Source organism: Ictidomys tridecemlineatus, chromosome 6 (assembly GCF_052094955.1).
Source record: "Ictidomys tridecemlineatus isolate mIctTri1 chromosome 6, mIctTri1.hap1, whole genome shotgun sequence".
Classification (NCBI taxonomy): domain Eukaryota; kingdom Metazoa; phylum Chordata; class Mammalia; order Rodentia; family Sciuridae; genus Ictidomys; species Ictidomys tridecemlineatus.
In genome coordinates, this window is record NC_135482.1 from 82,236,137 (window position 1) to 82,257,712 (window position 21,576).

Genomic DNA, 21,576 nt, shown 5'->3' on the forward strand with positions numbered 1-21,576 from the left:
TTTTCGATGTGGTGTTCAGAACTAGCGTAATAACAACTACAGAAAGTAGTAACAACTACAAGGGGCATTCCCTGGGGTTTTTATACTAACTTTAACTTTAGCTGCTAAGGCAATTGCTACAGGGAAGCAATCTTCAATTGTTGCAAAAAAATCTAACCACGGGCTAGAGGACCACCGGATTCCTCTTTTGTTTCTTCTTCTTTTTCTTTTTTTTCCAGAGGGCTGTTAAACTGGAGTCTGGGACGTTAGGCCACAACAGAAAGCGATTTTGTCCTTTTAACGGCTTAGAAAGATATAAAAGCAAGAAGAGACAACCCCAGAACTTCCTGGGCGCGCGCTGCGTGGGAACGCCCCCAGCGCCGCCCTCGCCCGGGGACCCGCAGCGGCCAAGCGCTCAGGGCTGGGGACGGAGACACCGGGCAACGCGGGTCCGTGAGTTAACCTCTCGTTGGGGCGCTCGCCAGATACTTTGGTGCTGGCAGGTGCGCGGCGAGTGCACGGAGCAGGCGATGGCGCCCAGCGCCCCGGGGTAGTGCCGGCGAGGCTGCTGGGTCCCGGCGCGCAGGCCCGCCTTCCTCCCAGACCGCGGCGCGGGTCCGGGTCCTTGCAGACAGCAATGGGGCTCCTGCGGCTGCTGGTCTTGGCGGTGCTGGCATCGGAACGCAGTACAGCTGGAGGAGCTGAGACGGTCGGCAACTCTAGCCAGGGTAAGGTCGGGGTGCCTCGCTGGTGCGACCCAAAGTTACTTCTGCATTTTTTGCAAGCTTAGAATCCCCCTGGGGGCTTTCCACCTGGCGAGAAAGGTGGGTCTTGGGGGGCGTTGGAGCGCCGAGCTGTGAGTTAAAACTGACACGGATAGACACTAGAGCCTTCCTCCCATTGCTAAGAAGGAGGCCTTCCTGTCAGCCCCCTAAATAGACGGGGGAAACGGGAAGAGATAACCAACTCTCTTTTTCAGACATTATTATCTCCCGTAGGGAGCAGCCATGTTTGTGGTTTTAACACATTAAAACGCCCCTTTGCTCCTTCGTGGCCTGCCTCAGCTCCCGATTGCGAAGCTTGGAGAAGAATTAAGCTTTATGATTGATGGTCCTCCAAGCTGCATTGGTTTTGCATTCCGAAATCGTGACGCTTTTCAAATTGATTGATGTCCTGCGGAGTTTGAGAAAAAAATGACCCCAGAATGAGACTTTAGATGGTAGGTCATGTGCTTGGTGAAATGAGTTTTAGCAACAGCTCATGCTTTGTTAATATAAAATGTAAAAAGCACTAATTGTGCCAGGCTGATGATCATGTGCTTTTCCGTGAAATTAGGCACATTCTGGGTTTTGTTTCGAGCTTAAGAGACAAGATGCAGTTCTGAAACATATTTTCTGAATAATGTGATTGTGTTCCTACATGCTTATCTCTGAAAACCCCTTGTGCAAACTGAATCCTAGGATCTTTGCATAGACTTAAGGCCCAAACTGAAAAGGGCGATTATATTTACTTGCAGAACATATAATAGGGTATGTTCACTGCATGCAGCCTGTGCCAGGTGCTTTCCATATACAGTGTTCTTTAATCCTCACAACTCCACAGATAATGATTGTCCTCACCTGGCAGAGGATGAAGCTTAGGCCCAAGACACTCATTAAACAAATGAATAGCTAGTAGGGGCAGAGGAAGGGTTTAAATCTAGATGTGTCTCCAAGCAAATTTCATTGTCTTCCCACTTCAACAAAGGTGACTTCCAATAAAATATCTTGTGTTTTACATTTAATCCTTCAGCGATTCCTTATCCCTTAAAATAGACTAATAGGGAAGGTTGAGTCTCCAGATACTATCTCCATTTAACAGGTAGGGAAGTTGTGGTTGATCCAGGATAGTCCAAGACTCAGAAGGGTTGGTATCCAGACCTTTTTATTCTAGTTTGGTGCTTTAGTATTTACTATCTAGAAATCTTTACAGAGAAGTTGAGAAATAGAGCCAGGCACCGTGGCTCATGCCTGTAATCCCAGTAGCTTGGGAGGCAGGAGGATTGAGGATTCAAAGCCAGCCTTGGCAATTTAGTGAAACCTTGTCTCTAAATAAAATATAAAAAACAGGCTGGGGATGTGGCTTGGTGATTGATGCCCTGGGTTCAATCTCTGGTACCAAAAAAAAAAAAAAGAATGTTATGTTTGCCTTGTGTTAATATTATTCTCTGCAGGAAAGGGACAATATGTGGAAATTTAACTGCTGATAATAAAAGCTGATATTCTCCACATCTGTCAGATGAAGGTCAGTACAGAAATCAAGAAATCCTTAGTACAAGACTTGCATGATCCTCTTGTACCATGGCTGGATTGATGTGTAGGATTCTAATGGGACAAAATGAAGGATCAGAGCAGCTGCTGCAGTTTAGGAAGATTTATCCATCTTGAGCAGGATGAGCTGACTTGCACAGTTTGAGGCTGAATACTGAATGAACCTTGGAAGGTGGTTGGTGGAGTTCCTAGAATGTCTAAGGAAGGTGCTTTCTCTGACCAGCTGGGCATTGGAAGTGATTTGTCCATTTAAATAGTTGTCTCTTCTCCTGGAGTCCCATGTCTCTTTGACCCTTAACATATATCATTATTGTTTTAGATTTGTATCCACTAACTCTCATGAAATTACATAGTAATTGGAGTTGGTAGGGAAGTCATGTGGACCCTCTGTGCTTTGGATGATGCTTTAAAGCAACAGGTCACTTGTGCTGTGAGTTGCAAATGTTGGTTCCCTTCACAAGTGTGTGAGAAGTTGTATGTTCATTGTTGTGTTTCCTTTTAACTTTTGGGACTAATAACAATTTAGAAGATGAAAATGAGCTATTGGGAGGGGCATTTGAATGGCAGCCAGCTCATGTAGCTGAACCATTTTTATTTTTAACTGTGTGTCTGAAGAGAATTATTGAGACCAAGATTTAACAGATCCCTCCCAGAATTTGGTTGTTGTGTTAAAGCACAAACAATGGAGGGAAATCTGAAGTAGACTTTAGTAAAATATTAGGAAAAGCTGGAAATTTTTAAGGTTGCAAGATAAGGACCTGATTGGCAAAGAAAGGAAGAGATTATTAGGATTGGGCAGTTCTTCTTGGAATGGAATTACTGGAAAGAAAAACGGACTCTAGGCAAGAATAAAAGATGAGTGTGAAAAATAGAAAAAAAGTCCCTTTCTATTCCAGTGCTAAAAATTGTTGGCAGAAAAAAGCAGAACCACTTCTTTGTAGAGGAGAACTACTTTGTAAGTGCACCATCTTGATGTTGGCCCTTTGCTCTGTAATGTCATTTGATGTGCTGTCTTTTTTCCTCCCACTCCTGAAGTCATAAGATCTAATTATGTCTCATAAAATGCTTCCGATGAATCCTTTTCCACATGGCTTAGAGGTGAAGTTAAGTTCCTGTTAACTTCTGCAGGATATAATTTGGTACATGTCTTCTTTTGCCAGGTCTTTTTTTGTGAGTAGAAATTAAATGCTATCTCTATTAGGTTGTGCTGTAAAAATTATTTTGGGTTTCAGTAAAAATTTTCTTTTTTCTTTGTTTTGTGGTGCTGGGGATCAAACCCAGGTCCTCATGCATGTCAGGCAAGAGCTTTACCACTGAGCCCCATCCCCCGTGTCTTGTTCAGTGTCTTTCATTGTCACCAGATAGAAGTCTCTTTCTCAACTTGATGTTTAGGAGATGGGTATTTCTGTAAATGTCCTATGTGTGTTTAGCATCTTCTCATTAGTTTGTTTGTAAGCTAATCCAAGACTGCCTGGAAGCTAATGTCTTAGAGTATAGGATTGGATAGTTTAAAATCATTTTTCCCATTTATTTGATACTTTTAGCAGCCAAACTGATATATGTAGCATAGTTACCTCCACTTTTCCATAAGAGAACAGAAGCCCAGAGGAAATAATAAATTATTTGCCTGAGGTTACATAGTTCTCTTATCATTTAACAAACATGTGCTGTCTGTGCCAGGCACTGGAGCATCAAATATGACAAAGCACTGAACAGTCAGAAGTGAAGCCACAAGTAGTTTGGTTAAAATGCAGTCTTCTGTAAAAATTATGAAATGTCCTTTTAACTGCCAAAGTATTTTCACAGTGAAGTTAGGTTTAAAGATAAAGAGAAAACGTGTTTATCCTTCCCTTATTTATTATTGTGTTTGTAGTTCTCAAACCTGGCTGAACATTAGAATCACCTGGAGAACTTTTAAATAGGCATATTGTTGAAGAGAGAACAAGAAATGGAAATTCAAAAGAAAGTTTATAGAAGCACCAGGAAATATTAAATATTTAGGGATAATTATACTAGGATATGTAGAGATCTCTACAGAGAAAACCATACAACATTCTTGAGACAAATTAAAAGTAGAGGAATATCTCCAATTCACAGATTAAAAAATTTTCTTTTTTAGCTGGGCATGGTGGTGCACTCCTGTAATCCTAGGGACTCAGGAGGACTGCAAGTTCAAGGCCAACCTCAGCAATTTAGCGAAGCCCTAAGCAACTTAGTGAGACCCTGTCTCAAAAAACAAAACAAAACAAAACAAAAAAACGGCAAGGTCCAATCGCCGGTACCAAAAAATATGTCTTAAAGATATCACTTCTTCCTAAATTGTAGTGCCCTCCCCATCAGAATCGGGGCTTTTTTTTTTTTTTGGTGGATATTGATGAACTGATTTCTGTATTTATGTGGAAATGAAAAGGGCTGTAATATAGTCAAGACAGTTTTGAAGAGGAAGGACAAATTTGGGATAGGAATTTAGACAGAATAATAAAGGTGTCAGGCCAGACAGGTAAACTGGTAGAACCCAGGGGAGAATCCAGAAACAAACATGTTTGTTCACTTGACTTACATTAAAGTGGGACTGCAGAGCAGTAGGGAGAGGGTGGGGTTTTTACTGAAGGTTGTTATTTCAAGTATATGTACACGGAAAAATGAACCTTGCTCCCTGTCCCAGCTATACATAAAAATCAGTGTTAGGTTGGTTTGAGACCTAAATGTGAAAGGTCAAACAAAACTTCCAGAAGTTAACGTGGGGAATACCAAGATCTTGGAATACTTGACAAAATTTCTTTAAAATGACACAAGGACTAATCATAGATGAAAAACTTGAGAAATGAGACTTTATTAAAATCAAAACTTCCATAATCTGAATGTAATGAGAGAGGAAACAGACAAACTACAAAAGTACAAGGTGTTATGCAACACTGTCCTGACAGGCAAGTTCTCATAAAGAACCCCTAATTTTTTTTTTTTTAAAGAGAGAGGAGAGAGAGAGAGAGAGAGAATGAATTAATTTATTTTTAATATTTATTTTTTAGTTCTCGGTGGACACAACATCTTTGTTTGTATGTGGTGCTGAGGATCGAACCCGGGCCGCACGCTTGCCAGGAGAGCACGCTACCGCTTGAGCCACATGCCCAGCCCAAGAACCCCTAAAATTTAAGAACAAATAATTTTTTTTTCCTAGTACTGGGGATTGAATCTAGGGGTGCTCTACCATTATCCTCAGCCTTTTTATTTTTTAAGACAGGATTTCACTAAGTTGCTCAGTCTGGGCTTGAACTTGGAATCCTCCTGCCTCAGCCTCCTGAGTTGCTGGGTTTGTAGGTATGTACCCCAGCACCTGACCAAATGATTCAGTTTTAAAAATGGACAAAAGATGAACAGACTTCTTCACAAAGAGAATATCCATATAGACAATAAGCAAAATAAAATGTAGTAAAAAATCACTAGCTGTTTTGGAAATGCATATTATTATTTTTACTTTTTGGTGCTGAGAATAGAACCCAGGGCCTCTGGCATGCTAAGCATGAGCTGTACTGCTGAGCTACATCCCCAGTTAATACTGTGTATTAACATAACATACCACTATACATCCAGCAGAGCAACTGATGATCCCAAGTGTTTGGGAGACTGTTGACAGTACTTTTCCACACATTAATGGGAGTGTACATTGGCAAAAGCATGTTGGATAATGCTTTCTATTGAATCTGAATATAAGAATACCTATTATCTGATAATTCTGATGGATTCTATCAAAGAGAAACCTGTGTGTACATGTACCAAAAGATCTATAGAAAATGTTTGGAGTTATTTATAATAACTCCAAACTAGACATAATCCAAATGTTTATTTTTTTGAGGTTCTGGGGATCATACCCAGGGCCCTACATCATGTTAGACAAATGCTGTAACCCTGAGCTTATATCCCCATCCCCTCCAAATATTTATTAAAAGAATAGATAAATACATTGTGGTATTTAATTTCTTGAATTACACAACAATGGTAATGAATTAGTTATGATTATTTATAGTCATTGGAATGAAGCTTACAAATAGAATATTGATTTTTTAAAAAGCTAGATACATGGTGACACATGCCTGTAATCCCAACAACTCGGGTAGGCACCTGATTGCAAGTTTGCACCTGGATTGCAAGGTTGAGGTCAGCCTTTGCAATTTAGCAAGACCCTATCTCAAAATAAAGGGCTGAGGGTATAGGTCAGGGATAGAGTACCCCTGGTTCGATTCCCAGTATTAAAAAAAAAAAGCCACACACAAAAGAATTCATGTGTAAATTTCATTTAATTATCAAAACCAAATCCTAGTGTTTAACATTAAATCATGGTTCCCTCTAGGGAGGAAGGAAGGAAGATGGGGTGATTGACAGGGGCCACACTGAGATGCTGGAATGATGGTTCTTGACTTAGGTGATGGTTTCATGGGTGTGTAAACTTTAGGTATTTCCCTGCACCATATTTTGTTTTTCAAAATATTTTTTAGTTGTCAGTGGGCCTTTATTTTATTTATAGGTGGTGCTGAGAATCAAACCCAGTGCCTCACTCATGCTAGGCAAGCACTCTACCACTGGGCCACAACTCCAGTCCTCTGCACTTTATTTTAATAAATATTTTTTAATTGATAGTTTGATCCAGCCCCCAGGGATTCTGATATAACTGACTGGAAAGGATCACAAGCAGCATTTTTTTTTTTAACTACCTCCAGATGACTGTCATATATTGCCAGGATACATTATAACTTGTTTCTATTAAGAACACCTCATGATCACTAAGAAAAAACTGAAAACTAAGGAAAATTGTAAGGAAAAAATAATTATTTAAAATATATCCCTAGATAGATACCTGTTATTAATTCTGCCTATTTTTTCAAGTAACCAGGTTTTAAATAATACAGTGTCCCTTCCTTTTATTAACTGGCTTCTGCCTGGTTCATAATATAGTCATGTTGGGGATGGGGACCAGGAGGCATTATCCTGCTGTAGCTTTCTGGAAACTCGGGAAGTGATGAAACTTACAACTCTTCCTGAAATGTTGGGTGTACTTCCTGAGGAAGAAGTCAGAAGAGACTGTAGCTTAATTTTCTGGTCCTGATCATTACATATTTTCACGTGGACTATTTGTTTTGTTTATTGTACCAAGGGATTGAACCTGGGGTGCTTAACCACTGAGCAATATCTCCAGCCCTTTTTATTTTTTGAGACAGGATCTTGCTAAATTTCTGAGGCTGGCTTTGAACTTGTGATCCTCCTCCCTCTGTCACCCAGCCACTGGAAATATAGGTGTGCACCACTGTGCCTTGCTGGGCTGTTTGTTTTCATTTTCGAATTTTCTAAGAGTAGAGTAAGTCTTAGATACAGTTTAACCATTTAGGATCAAAGGCCATCTGTTATGCTGTCATAGGAGAAATCTCACATAAGTCGATTGCCTGATTTAGTGCTTTCTAGGACACACTGTCACAAAATAGAATTATTTTATTTTTTAATTTGTATTGGAATAATAGTCTGTGGGTTCGTTATTTGGGGATTGGTTGACTAATTATGTTACATGTGCAGAATAGAATACTGAAGAACTTTAAAAATGATACACCTGGAATGATGTTGATATGGAAAAGTATTAAAACCTATTAAATAGGCTACGCCAAACATTTATATCTTTTCGCTCCATATATGTGGAAATGCATATGCTACTATCTACTTAAGTCCTAAGATACCCCTCCATATCCTCCATAGATTCTGCATCCATGGATTCAACCAATTGCTAATGATTTTCCATTTTTATTTGAAAACATTGCCCCTGTACTAAACACCAGACTTTTCTTGTCATTTTCTACGCAATACAGTATAACAACTATACGTAACATTCATATTGTATTAGGTTTATAAGCAGTCCAAAGATAGCTTAAAGTATACAGGAGGACGTGCATGTGTTATATGCAAACACTACACCTTTTAATGTAAGGCATGTGAGCATGCACATATTTTGGTGTATTTGGAGATTCTGGACCCCTCCTTTGTGGATGCTGAGGAACAGTTGTATGCCAAACTGAGTGATGATTAATGAATAATGTATTGTATTTTATACCTTTTAAAAATAAAGATTATATAGTATCTAAAAATATTTGTTTTAAGGGAAAAATAAGCTATGTTTGTTTATTGTGCGTCCTTCCCCTCTCCCCCTCCAGTGCTGGGCAGTGAACCCAGGCTTTTTTTTTTTTTTTTAAGAATTTAAAACGTAAGGAGATTGAGGGGATGCAGGAGGGTTGGGAAAGGGGCAGAAATATGAAATGGATTTGATAAAATTACACTGTGTACATGTATAAATATACCACAGTGAATTTCGCCTTTATATGTATATCTATAAAGCACCAATTAAAAATAGATAAATAAATAGAAGGAAGATCAGTGGAGTAGAAGAAGAAAAATAGGGGGAGGGAGGAGGGGAAAGAAAGGGGAGGCCCTAGGAACTGAAATGGAGCAAATTAAATTCCATGCATGTTTGATTATGTCAAAATGAACCCAGCTATTGTGTATAATTACAATGCACTAATAAAGGCATTGAAAATTCTAAAATAAATGAATAAATAAAATTGTAGATTCAGGGTAGATCTTATACTTTCGAGTGCCAGGAAGGCTTTTTTTTTAAATCATGAAATTCCTTTGGATAAGAACAACTCATGATCACCATAGAAATTTTGAAAAATAAGGAAACACATAAAGCAAAGTAACTTAACCTACCTGCTTTTTAATACCCCTGTTTATTTCTTCAAGTCACCAGTTGTTTAAGATATATTTAAATTTCCATGGTCCTGTGTTTCTTTCCTGTCTTTCTGAAGTTTTTCTAATTCTGAGTAGTGATTCATGCTTACCCCTGGGTGATAGAATAAAGAAAAAGGTTAGGGGTCGTTTACCATTAAGATTTCACTAGTGACAGCTTCAATCTCTTCCAGGGCTTTAAAGCCTGTACTGTTCTGGTTCAAGGTCTGTGTTTTGGGCGTAGACATTCTAAAATATGTTGAAGGGCAAATCTAAGTTTTAATGACAGAGTTTTAGATAATCTTTTTAAATTTGCTTCTTTCAGTTTCATTTACAATGCCTGATAGCCAGAGGGGCTATTTCATAAGTACTTCATGAACATTTGCCAAATGGGGAAAAGAATTTTAAAAAGGGAAAACCAAAAATGAAACTACAAAAGATAAGATAGTAGATGAGCTGCAGGCTTTGGACAGTAAAAAGACAGTTAACTTTGGACAGTTAATTCTTTAGGAAAACAGACTGATGCTGATATTGTTCTGGTCTGACAGATCAGAATGGGTATTTTTAAAAATATTTTTATTAGTTGTTGGTGGATCTTTATTTTATGATTTATATGTGGTGCTGAGAATCGAACCCTGTTCCTCACACATACTAGCCACAACCCCAGTCTCCAGAATGTTTTTTTTTTTTTGTTTTGTTTTTTAAGACTTAGAAGATGGATGATAGATGGGACCAAAATTAAAGTATAAAACAGAGACACATTTAGTGCCATTTACTGAGATGCTTTTAGTTTTATGTGTAGTTTGGTTTTCTAATAAAATAACTACGATGTTGAAAAGGTCTGGAAAATATAAAACTGTTTTTCCTGTTAACTTTTAACAAAAAACAAAACTACAAACTCTCTGTATTTTCTAGACTTTCCTAGCCAGATTTTCCTAGCTACTCCCTAAAGCTTTACCTCTATTTCAGCTGGAGTTTGGTCCATATAAAATATTCATTCCTATTCTATAAATAGGAGAAAATATACCATTTCCATCTGTCGTGGCTACAACTATTAAATTTTTCTCTGGACTTTTGAGAAATTAAATCATAAACACAAATAACCTTTTTTGTCAATTTTTATAAAAACATTGTTATGAAGGTAATACAGCATCACAGAGTTTGGGGAAAATTTATAGAGACTAATCATTTTTCTAGGCTTATCATCATTTGTACTTATTGAAGTTCCATCTACAGGTTGGCCATGTATGATAACTTTTTGTTCTTCATGGTTCCTATAGGGTATTAGAATTTAGGAAAAAAATGTTGGATGGTCTTCTTGGGACATGAATGTGTTAAATTATTTAAAAAATTTTTTTTAGCTATAGATGGACACAGTATCTTTATTTATATATTTTTATATGATGCTGAGGATTGAACCCAGTGCCTCACATGTGTGAGACTGAGCTACAGCTCCAGCCCAAATTATTTAATTTGGGAGAGTTTTCTTTTACCATCCACTGCCTCTCATCTCAAAGTAAAACATGATGGTTCTACTGTGGGATTCAGTTGAATTACAGTTTTTCTCATCAACTCCTTTCTCATCAACTTCTTTTCTATATTAAACTTGAAGCTTTTTCCACTTACTTTCAGATGTGAACCCCCAGGACTGGTATGTAATGCTTGGGAACTCTTCTGCTATTTATGTAGATACATACTGACGAGAGGGTAGGGCTGCCTTGGGAATCCAGGGCCACCCAGAAGTAAAAGCAGCCTAATTTAGTGGGTTTCCTGAGAATTAGATTGGAAAAAGAAAGAACTGCATGCAGCTGAGAGAGGACCACGGACAGAATGAGTGACTTCAACACAACCAGACAATAGGGGCAGGTAGACAGCCTGGACACGTCTGGATGAGGTGTTGAGAAACTGTCCTTGTCATAACCTGTGTGAACTCTGGGCTTGATCCTAATACAAAGAAAAAATGCTCCTTCTTCCAGAATGCCTGTGGTTCACAATTATATGTGAAGTGTCTATTGTGGGTACCCAACAAACCTTTTTTTTTTTTAAATTTTTTTTGGTTGTCAATGGACCTTTATTTTACTTATTTATATGTGGTGCTGCGAATCGAACTCTGTGCCTCACACTTTAGGCAAGTGCTCTACCACTAAGCCACAACTCTAGCCCCTGACAAATATTTTTGTTGATGTTGATGGTACCTGCTTTTTCAAGTTAGTTTTACACACCCCATTTGATAGATGAGGAAATTGAAGCTTATGACAATTCAGCAACCAGACTAAAAATAACACAGCCATTAACTCTGGCATAAAGTTGAAGTCCTGCTTCTCTCAGAATTCACTAGATGGTACTCTTTAATAGTAGCACATTCATGATAAGATCCTTGAGGATTGCTTATTTTTAAGTTTGGAGACTTTGTTCCAAAGAGAATTGTTGTTTACCTACAAGATGTAAAATTTTCTGGGGTCTTGGGCCCATCCTCAGCACTTAGTATTGTTCACGTTCTTTCCCCCCATACCAGGACTTAATAGAGAGCCACATTCCCCTTCCACCCCCATTTTTTTTTTTTTTTTTTTTTGTGGTGCTAGGGATTGAACCCAGGGTCTTGTGCATATGAGGCAAGCACTCTACCAACTGAGCTATATCCCTAGCCCTCCCTGCCCTTTTTTATATTTTATTTGAGGCAGAGTCTCAGTAAGTTGCTCAGGGCTCACCAAGTTGCTGAGGCTGACTTTGAACTTGGAGTCCTCTTGATTCAGCCTCCCAAACTGCTGGGATTACAGATGTGCACCACCACACCTGGATGCTCACATCTTTTCAAACATCCATTCTAGTTCTCAACTCCACCACTTACAAGCTGAATGACCTCATGTGGACTGCTCCACCTTCCTTTTTCTTTTTCTTCTGATGCTGGTGGACAGGGTGGGGGGGGGCCTTGGACATGCTAGGCAAGAGCTCTACCACTGAGCCACACCCCCAGGCCCTGCTTCACCTTTTAAGCTTCATTGTCCTCATCCATAACTTAGAGACAACAATATTTACCCCCTGGAGTTTTCTGAGGGTTAAATTAGCATTCTGCATTTGTTTTTGAATGTGGTGTTTACAAATGAGATACAGTATTATAATGAAAAGTTTCTCCCATTGTAGGTTTTCTTGAATTTTCTGTGGGGAAATTCAGATACTTCGAGCTCAACAGGCTATTTCCAGAGGAAGCTATTTTGCGTCATATTTCAAGTAATGTGACTTTCCTTATTTTCCAAATACACTCACAGTATCGGAATACAACACTTTCTTTTTCTCAGGTATGTATCAAGGATTATTTCAGCAAAAATATCATTTCCATATGTTTAGGTCTTATGTGTGGTATAAGCATTAGAATTTGATGTCTCTTCATGTTTATGTCTTTTGTCTTAAAAAGATTGAGTTGGGGGCTGGGGTTGTGGCTCAGCAGTAGAGCACTAGCCTAGCACGTGCAAGGCGCTGGGTTTGATCCTCAGCACCACATAAAAATAAATAAATAAAATAAAGGTATTCTATCCAACTACAACTAAGGAAAAAAAATTAAAAAAAAAAGATTGAGTTGTCAGGTTAGTAATTGAGAGCAGCAGATGTTAGTACTTCAGTACTTTTTCTTTTTTTGGTACTGAGGATTGAACCCAGGGAGGCTTTACCCCTGAGATACATCCCCTGTCCTTTTAATTTTTTGAGACAGGATCTCATTAAATTGCTGAGGCTGGCCTCAACTGGTGATCTTTCTGCCTCATCCTCCCATGTCACTAGGATTGTAGACATGTGCCAGTGTGCCAGCCTCTGACTTAGAGCTGGAGAGCCGAGTCATGGGAGAGGGGTCCTGTGCCTGATGTCTCTTCTCTGCACTTAAGTTTTCCAACCATTTCATTTTCTCACTCTGTGGGTCCTTAAATAATTTTTCTGATAATATATTTTAATGTGTTTCCATTGTCATTTAGCTATTTGTTATAGCTTACTGAGAACCCTATGTGATCACTTTTATCCTTTGGAGTCTCTCTTGCAAACAAATGAATTCTTTTTTGTGGGGGGTGGGGGTGGAGGTGGGGGCAGGTACTGGAGATTGAACCCAGGGATGCTTAACCACTGAGTCACATCCCCAGCCATTTAAATTTTTTAAATTTTGAGGCAGGGTCTTGATAAGTTGCTGAGGCTGGCTTTGAACCAGATGAAGGAATTAATACCCAGTTTAATCCAGCCTTGCGCTGCACATCCAGCAGAGTTAAGAACTCTGCTGTAGATGTCATCACTAACCCCTTAAGCTAACCTCAACTTTGGAAAGCTTTTAGTTGGATTAACTTGAACTTTTTAGGATCAGTCATTTATGGTAACTTTTCACAAATCTATATTTGGCCTACATGAACCCTTAGACTAATGAATGAATTTTGCCCTGTGTGAAGTTACACTTTTTATTTGTTCCAAGCCTATCTTCTAATGTTCTGGAATTTGGTTAACAAACCTGTCTCAACCCAGTCCATATGCAGTTTGATAGGCATTGGTCATCTTGTATTTATGGGGTGCCATGTGATTTCTTGATACGTGTATACATTGAGTAATGTTTAAACCAGGTTAAACATACCTCCTCAAACATCTATCATTTCTTCAAGGTGAAAAAATTCAAATTTTTCTAGCTTTTGCAAACAGTGCTTTATAATTATCTGTACCCATTCTTCTGGGCAAATAGCACACTAAAACTTGCTCTTATCTAACTGTAACTTCCTTCCCACTTATCAGCTTCTCCCCATCTACTCTCCCCAGCCTCTGGCAACTACTGTTCTACTCTCAACTTCTGTGAAATCAACTGTTTGAGATTCTGTATGTGAGTGAGATCATTTGGTAATTATCTTTCTGTGCCTTGCTTATTTCACTAAACATAATGATCTCCAGTTCTGCCATGTTGTCACAAATGATAGGATTCAGTTGATAACAAAGACAATAAGAGGATGGGAAGGGCATTTAAGTTTATTGGATACTTTGTGCTAAATCTGTGTTTCTTAAGCTCTTGAAGCCAGAGACTGCTTGTTCGTGGACCCTCTCCCAGGCAAAATACAACTTCATAGGGGCCTCTGGAGACTTAGGGAACCCTCTGGCTCCTGTTTGGGAACCTCTGTGTTTGATATCCATATAGTGAATTCTCATAGCAGCTTAGTAACGTAGTTGTGATGCCTGTTCCTACATTTGAGGAAACAGATCTTTGATAAAGAAATGTTGTCATAATAAATGACCAAAGAGATCTGGCTGAACAGCATCTTGGGCATTGATTCCATGCAGAAAAATCTTAGTTATAATAGTTTTCATTTCTTGGGTCACTTTTATTTCCACTATTCATACTGTTTAGAAGATGATGACCAGAACTGCATGCAGCTAGAAATGAGAGGTCTGTGTGAGGATTGTTTGTTTCCTGCATCCTAGAAACTGTTGGTTTTTGGGTTATCATGACAGTCAGTTGTTTCTTGGAGTCCAGTGACCTTACAGTTAATTAATACGTGAGTCATTTTTGTGTATGCTTGTCAAATTGAATCTGATTCCTTTATCTGTCCCCTGCTTTTTTTGTTTTAAAAGAGCATTCTGAGTTTGCTTCCTTAATATTTTATTATTAAAAAAGCATTTTATTATTAAAGAAGATTTCTAAACAGATGGGATTTGGGGGTGTAATAGGGAGAGGAGTGTAGGGGAAGGATTGGGAAGGGGCACAAGAAACTTTTTGGAAGTCCTGCATATATTCATTGTTTTGAATTGGTGATGGTTTCACAGGTGTCTGCATGTATCAAAACTTTTCAAATGATATACTTCATGTGCAGTTTATATATGTTAGTTACAACTTAGTTACAAAAGAGTTTCTAGAAACTGAACTCCTTTGGGTTGGGATTTATATATCTTTATCGTCTTAGTACTTAGTAAATTTTAACTCAGGTGAATCAAAATGCTTGTAAAAATCCATTGTGCAATTCCTGATCAAAGATTTTTGTTAGGAATGAATATGTCCTCTCCAAATTCATATGTTGAAATCCTAACTCCTGGTGTGTTGGTATTTGGAAGTGGGTCCTGTGGAAAGTGTTAGGTCCTAAGAGCAGAGTCCTCATGCGTGGAATTGGTGCCCTTGTACAAGAGGTGCCCCTTCTGCTGTGTGAGGATGCAGCTAGAGGTTGACAGTTTGCAGCCTGGAAGAGGGTTCTCACTTGAACTTAACCATGCTGGCACTCTGCTCTCAGATTTCCAGCTTCTGGAACTATAAGAAATAAATTTTTATTCTTTATATACAACCCAATCTATGGTACTTTGTAATAGCAGCCCAAACTGACTAAAACAATAGTGCATTTTAAAGAATTCTACTTATAGATGTGAGCATGTGAACATAGGGATGAAAAGAATTTCTTAATTATTTAAGGAAGGGCTGGTTCCTCCCCATCCCCCATTTTTCGTTTGAGTATATTTGAAATAGGACTTGCATACTGGATCAATTCTATGTCTTTTGCTCGACTTCCTATTCATGGTGACTTTTCTTCCTAATTGCAGACTCTCCTTCCCAATACCTCAGGAACAGGCAATGACAAAGGACTGGTTTTTATTCTTAGACCAGAGCAGAGTATGTGCACTTGGTATTTGGAAACTACAGATGCTGAGCCTGTTCAAAATGTGGCCATTCCACTCTCTTACTCAGAAAGAGGTAACCTGTCTTTGACTCTCTATTACTAAATGGAATATGGGATGTGTTTGGGAAAATTTAAGGAAAATTATCCTATTATGATTGCTTGTTGTAAGTGCTATTTAATCAGAAATATTTTAATAGCAAGGGAGCTCAAAATCAGCATGATGAGTGAAAGCTCAGGTGGTGATGGGGAGAGTATATTTAAGGAGCTCTTGGAAAAGCAGAAACAGAAAGGTAAGACACAGAACTTAGCAGTAGATTCTTCTAAGTTGAGGAAGCAGTGAGCTTAAAGTTTTGAAGGAGGAGTGTGGCAAGTGGGTGTGGCTGGAACCAGAGTGCAAAGGGCCTTATACAGCATGAAGTTTGCATTCTATCCTGAGGTCAGTTCTAAGGAAGCGGAGAGTTTCCAGGCAGAGGAATGATGGGGTCCATTTCATCTTGGAAAGCTAACCCTGGAGCCGGTGTTGGGAGTGGATTGGAGAAAGCACAGCAGAGTCAGGACTCAGTAAAGCTTTGAGGGTTCAGAGTGGGAAATGAAGATCTGAGCTGAGGCCACAAGATGGGGTGGGGAAGAGGTCTTGAGATGTTTGGAAGGTAGCATTGATAAGACACAATGACCAGTGGTTTGGGATTACTAGAGCGGTACATAGACTTCCTATATGGACAGCTTGGAGATAGCGATGGAAGTAGGCAGAGGAACAGGGTTGTTGTATTGGATGTTTTATGGGGTGCGATGGAATAGATGATGACTTCAGTTTGAGACGCAGTGAATCCCAGATGGGATTGTTGGACATATGGATGACAGTGCGTAGTGGGCAGTTAAAATATGGACCTGGAATGGAGGAGTGAGGTGAGATACTCAGCAAAGGAAAAGTCATGCTGTGAGTGAAATTGTCCAGGCATGTACTTAGAAAACTAGGGGGAAATGGCAGATACTTTCCTAGTTCCTACTATTTGTCAGGCACCATTTCTGGGTGCCTGGGGGATATTAACTGCTGAGGAATAAGCGTAAGACTGAGATGTGGTCTTGAAGGTAGGAGAAGAGCTCAGAGGTGCAGCCTTAGTAAGGAGTGGAGAATAGCACTCTGTAGGGAGGTCCAGAGAAGTGACCAGAGGGTCCATCTGATAGTAATAAAACATGAGTGGTGGCTTTTAATGGGAATCATCTTAGTGGCATAGACAGGAGGGATGAAAATGAGATTATAGTGACTGAGCAGCGCAGGTGAGGTGAGGGGGATTAGGCCATGCTTAAAGTTTAGGGAACAAGGGAAGGAGAGGAGCGATAGGTAGTAAAGGAGGTAGAATTCGAATGATTATCAGAATCAAGGAAAGGGAATGCTTTCTGTAACTAAAGAGTAATTACCTGGTAAAAAGTTATAGACTCACCAAGCATGGTGGTGCACACCTGTAACCCCAGTGGCTCAGGAGGCTGAGGCAGGAGGATTACAAGTTTGAGGCCAGCTGCAGCAACTTTAGCAAGGCCCTAAGCAAGATAGCAAGACCATGTCTCAAAGAAAAAAAAAAAAGGCTGGGGCTATGACCTAGTCAGTGGTTAAGCATCCCTGGGTTCAATCCTTAGTACCAAAACCGAACAAACAAATCCATAGACTTCAGCCTTCTATCAAGGACAGTGTAACCCACCCTGCAACCTTCCCCAAAAAAGTAGAGCTTCAGGTGGGATGCATATCATTTTCTTAGGTGTTGTAGATATTTGTAAGTGCAGAGAAAGAATATTAAAAAAAAAGCTCAAAATTTTGAGGAAGATTCCACATAATATTGAAGCATACACTATATTCCATCTCGGCTCTCACCAGGGGAAGTCTACCACCAGAATTCCAACAGTTTGTGAAAACCAAGATTCAGCTGTGGGAATAGATGGATGAGTGTATGAAGTTGTGATCTAAATCTTTAGGTTGGTAAACCTGCTCTGTCTTATCTCTCCATATGACTGCATAACACACCGTTCTTCATATGGAGTTGAGCTAATGTCAAATGACTTCAGTAGGATTCTTCACAAGAAAAGAGCTATTACAGTCACATGATTAACGTCAAATTACCAAAATCTATCTTGTGTTTGATTAAATACTCAAGTGCGATTCACATAAATGGCCCTAGGGTCATTTATATTTACTCTTTTGTAGAAACACAATGACTGTTTCTACAGTAGTGAGGATGATACCATTTTTCTCTGTTGAAAGAGGCCATATGAAAAGCAGATGCCCTTACCTCTTTTATCTTTTATTTTTGGAATTAGGGATTGAACCCAGGGGTACTCCACCAGTGAGCTACATCCCAGGCCTTTATATTTTTAATTTTCAGACAGGGTCTTGCTGGGAGTCTTGTTGAGGCTGGCCTTAAAATTGTGACCCTCCTGTCTCAGTCTCCAGATTCACTGGTATTACAGGCGTGTGCCCCGTGTTTGGCTGCATCCCCCTACAGTTGTTACCCATGGAGTTCCCTTTCTTTTTGACAGTGATTTTCTCCCCCCATCTTCAGATTTTTAAGCATTTTTTTTGAGTCACAGACTCCAGAATATAATAAAAAGTTTTCTCCCAAGGAAATGTAGAAATTCAATATTTAGCAATTTCAGGGTGCTTGTGGAGCCCATGAAACCCATTTTTGGACCTCAGTTTAAAAATGTCACTTTTGACTGAACTCTAGAGATTGGCATGCTGGAGATGATAAGCCAGATCCAGCTTGCTGTCTGTCTTTGTGCATAAAACTTCATTGAAACATACCTGTGCCTGTTCATTTATGTATTATTTGTGGCTGCTTTTGTGTCTCAAGGGCAGGACTGAGCAGTTGTCATAGAGACCCTCAGACCCACAAAGCCTACAATAGTCCCTGGTCTAGGGTCCTCATCCCCATGATCTTCCTCTTTAACCAAGTCCTTGAAATAGTACAAAAGCAGAAGCTCTGTGTTTATATTTAACTTCCACATGGGAAGTTCTGTTAACACTCCGCTTTTCTGAGCCTGATTTGGATATGTAAGACTTCTTTGTTAGTAACTTTCCTATTTTTCATTCAGATCCTATCCCTGGAGGCTGTAATTTGGAGTTTGACTTAGACATTGATCCCAACATTTACTTGGAATATAATTTCTTTGAAACGACTATTGAGTTTGCCCCTGCAAACCTAGGCTATGCAAGGTATGACCATCTCTGTCTCCTAAAACTGCTTTTAGAATAGTCATGACTGAATTTTGTGTAAATTTAGCAAACTTTCTGAGATCTGTAGTTCTCTGTAGTGAAATTGAATTGTTTATTTTTGGGGGGAAGGAATTGGTGTGATTTAAACTTTATTACTAATATTTCAACTGTTTTTTTTTTTTTTGGTACTAGGGATTGAACTCAGTTACTCAACCACTAAGCCATATCCCCAGCCTTATTATGTATTTTATTTAGAGACAGGGTCTCACTGAGTTGCTTAGTGCCTTGCAGTTGCTGAGACTGGCTTTTAACTCACGATTCTCCTGCCTCAGCCTCCTAAGCCACTGTGCCTGGTTTGAACTGTCATTTGTAATTAATGTTTTGCCCCTTCATTCTTTATTTGAAAAAGCCAGACGTGTCTATTATGAATTTGGAAGTGCATCTTAATTTTTATAATGCATTTTAATATAGAAAGTCTTCTGTAGCTCTGAAATATCCTTTTATAAGATTTTTTTAAAATTAAAACTCTGCCTCAGTTTTTTTCTTTCTTTCTTTCTTTGGTGCTGGGGGTTGAACCTAGGGGTGCTTTGTCACTAAGCTACATCCCTAGCCCCCTTTTTTAATTTTGAGATAGGATCTCACTAATTTTCTGAGGCTGGCTTCGAACTTGTGATCCTCCTGCCTCAGCTTCCTGAGTTGCTGGGATTACTGGCAATCACACTGTGCCTGGCCCTCAGTTTTTAAATTTCTATTTTAACAGCAACAAATCCATTGAAAAACATTAGAATTCTTTATGTGGCACTCAGCACTGTGCATCATATGTAGTACTGAGTGCTACATGTTCTTTATCCTTCAATCCAAATATCTTATGAAGAAGGGGCGATTGCTCTTGTTTTACAGAGAGGTTTTTCTAAGGGTCATTGAGGTTCAATGATGTGCCCACAGGCACACCAGATGGCACAGCTGGCAGTTCACTATAATACTGACATTAGAATTTGGTTATTAACTGCGCTCACCTCTTGGTGTGTTTTCGGGTAAGCTGTTATAACAAAGCACAGATTAAGTATTCCTTCTCTGAAATACTTGAGATCACAAGAATTTCAGATGATGGAAGTTTTTTAGATTTGGGAATATGTGCATAGGTTTTACTGGTTGGGTACTTTTCGTCTGAAAATCAAAATCTGAAATGTTTTGAGCATTATATCTGTGCTCAAGAAATTCCAGATTTCAGAACATTTTGGATTTTAGAGTTTTGGATTAAGGATGATCAACTTGTACTGTAGACTGGATAAAGAATGGACATTTATTTCTCTCAGTTTTAGAAGCTAGCAGTCCAAAATTAAGGTGCCAGAACAGTTGGGAGCAAGCCCTCTTCTAGTTGCAATATCCTTAACAAGACACAAAGTGCTAGAGAGCTCTCTGGGGTCTCTTATAAGGGCAGTAATCCCAATTAGGAGAGCTCCACCTTCATGACCTAATTATCTCTCAAAGGCCCACCTTCTAGTACCATTACATTAGGGGCTAGGACTTCAACATGAATTTTTTGGATAACAGCAACATTCAGTTCATAACAGCATGTTACTTTTCTCCGGAATACCAATTATGTCATTGCAAAAGGTGAACTATTATATTTGAATTGTTGCAGAAGTTTGAAATTAGAGCTTTTGGTTCCTTTTGGTAGATGGGGCTTGCACCACACAAGATTGATTGTTCAGTTTTTTTGGTTGACTTTAGAGGTGCAGATCCTCCACCATGTGACGTGGGAACAGGCCGGGACTTTAGGTGGAGGTTGCAGTATGATGTGTATCAGTATTTCCTGCCTGAGAATGACCTCACTGAGGACATGTTGCTCCAGCACATGCAGAGGATGGTCCAGGTGCCCGAGGTGAAGGCCAATGCTGTCAAGGTAAACCTGTTTCTCATGATCGTGTGGCTATTGTGACACTGTTGAAAAAGTTGAGGGGAGAACCTACCAGGACCTTATTGATTTACTGTTTTCTTGATTTTTTTTTTTGGGGGGGGGATAACCACTTTATTCCCTTTTATTTCGTTATCAAATGGGAAGCCATTGCTAGTGATAGGCCAGAATGATGTTACCCTTTGGAGAGATACAGGTATACTATATTGAATTTAGGCTGCAGCTATATCTGTGACTAATGATCTTGAGATACAGAGGGAAGTTGAAGTGATTTTCTGTGTAACTTCCGTAACTACTGGCTTAAAAGTTTTGGCAAGTATGAAGGTTGTAGTGTTTAAATAATAATGAGAAATTGCACATCGGTATTAATATTTAAAACCTAAACTCAAAGTCTAACTTGGAGCAAAAGTTTTCTCTGAGCTTTTGAATCCCTGTAAACCCTGGCTACTCCAGGTGTGGACCACAGACCCGCAACACTGGCATCATTTGGGAGTTTGTTAGAATTGCAGATTCTTCTTAGGCTTCACTCTGGAACTACTGAATTGGAATTTGTGTTTTATAATCCCCCAGGTAATTCTTGTGTATATTAGAATTTGAGACTTAATGATTTAGATTCCTTTTGTGGAGGCCAGGATTTTAACTTCGTATCTTGCAAGGTACTTGATAGTAGTATGTCATATGAGGTCCTCCTTCAGTCATGGTTGGTGGGTGAGGTTTTTTTAGACTGATTGCTATGATTCTTCCTAGAAGATTAACAGATCACCAGGTTATATAGAAAGAAGTGGTTAA

At 39.3% G+C, this 21,576-nt stretch overlaps 1 protein-coding gene across 3 annotated transcripts in view; it reads left to right on the forward strand.

The window, feature by feature from the left end:
* Positions 1–350: 350 nt before the first annotated feature.
* The window catches only part of Tm7sf3 (transmembrane 7 superfamily member 3), a 36,701-nt gene continuing 15,475 nt past the window's right edge, over positions 351–21,576 (forward strand). For all 3 annotated transcript variants that reach the window (XM_040280872.2, XM_040280873.2, XM_040280874.2), the window contains exons 1-5: positions 351–707; positions 12,192–12,346; positions 15,588–15,738; positions 18,749–18,869; positions 20,604–20,775. In XM_040280872.2, the coding sequence (XP_040136806.2) occupies positions 617–707; positions 12,192–12,346; positions 15,588–15,738; positions 18,749–18,869; positions 20,604–20,775 (690 nt within the window). In that variant the 5' untranslated portion in view covers positions 351–616. The remainder of the gene's footprint in view (positions 708–12,191; positions 12,347–15,587; positions 15,739–18,748; positions 18,870–20,603; positions 20,776–21,576) is intronic.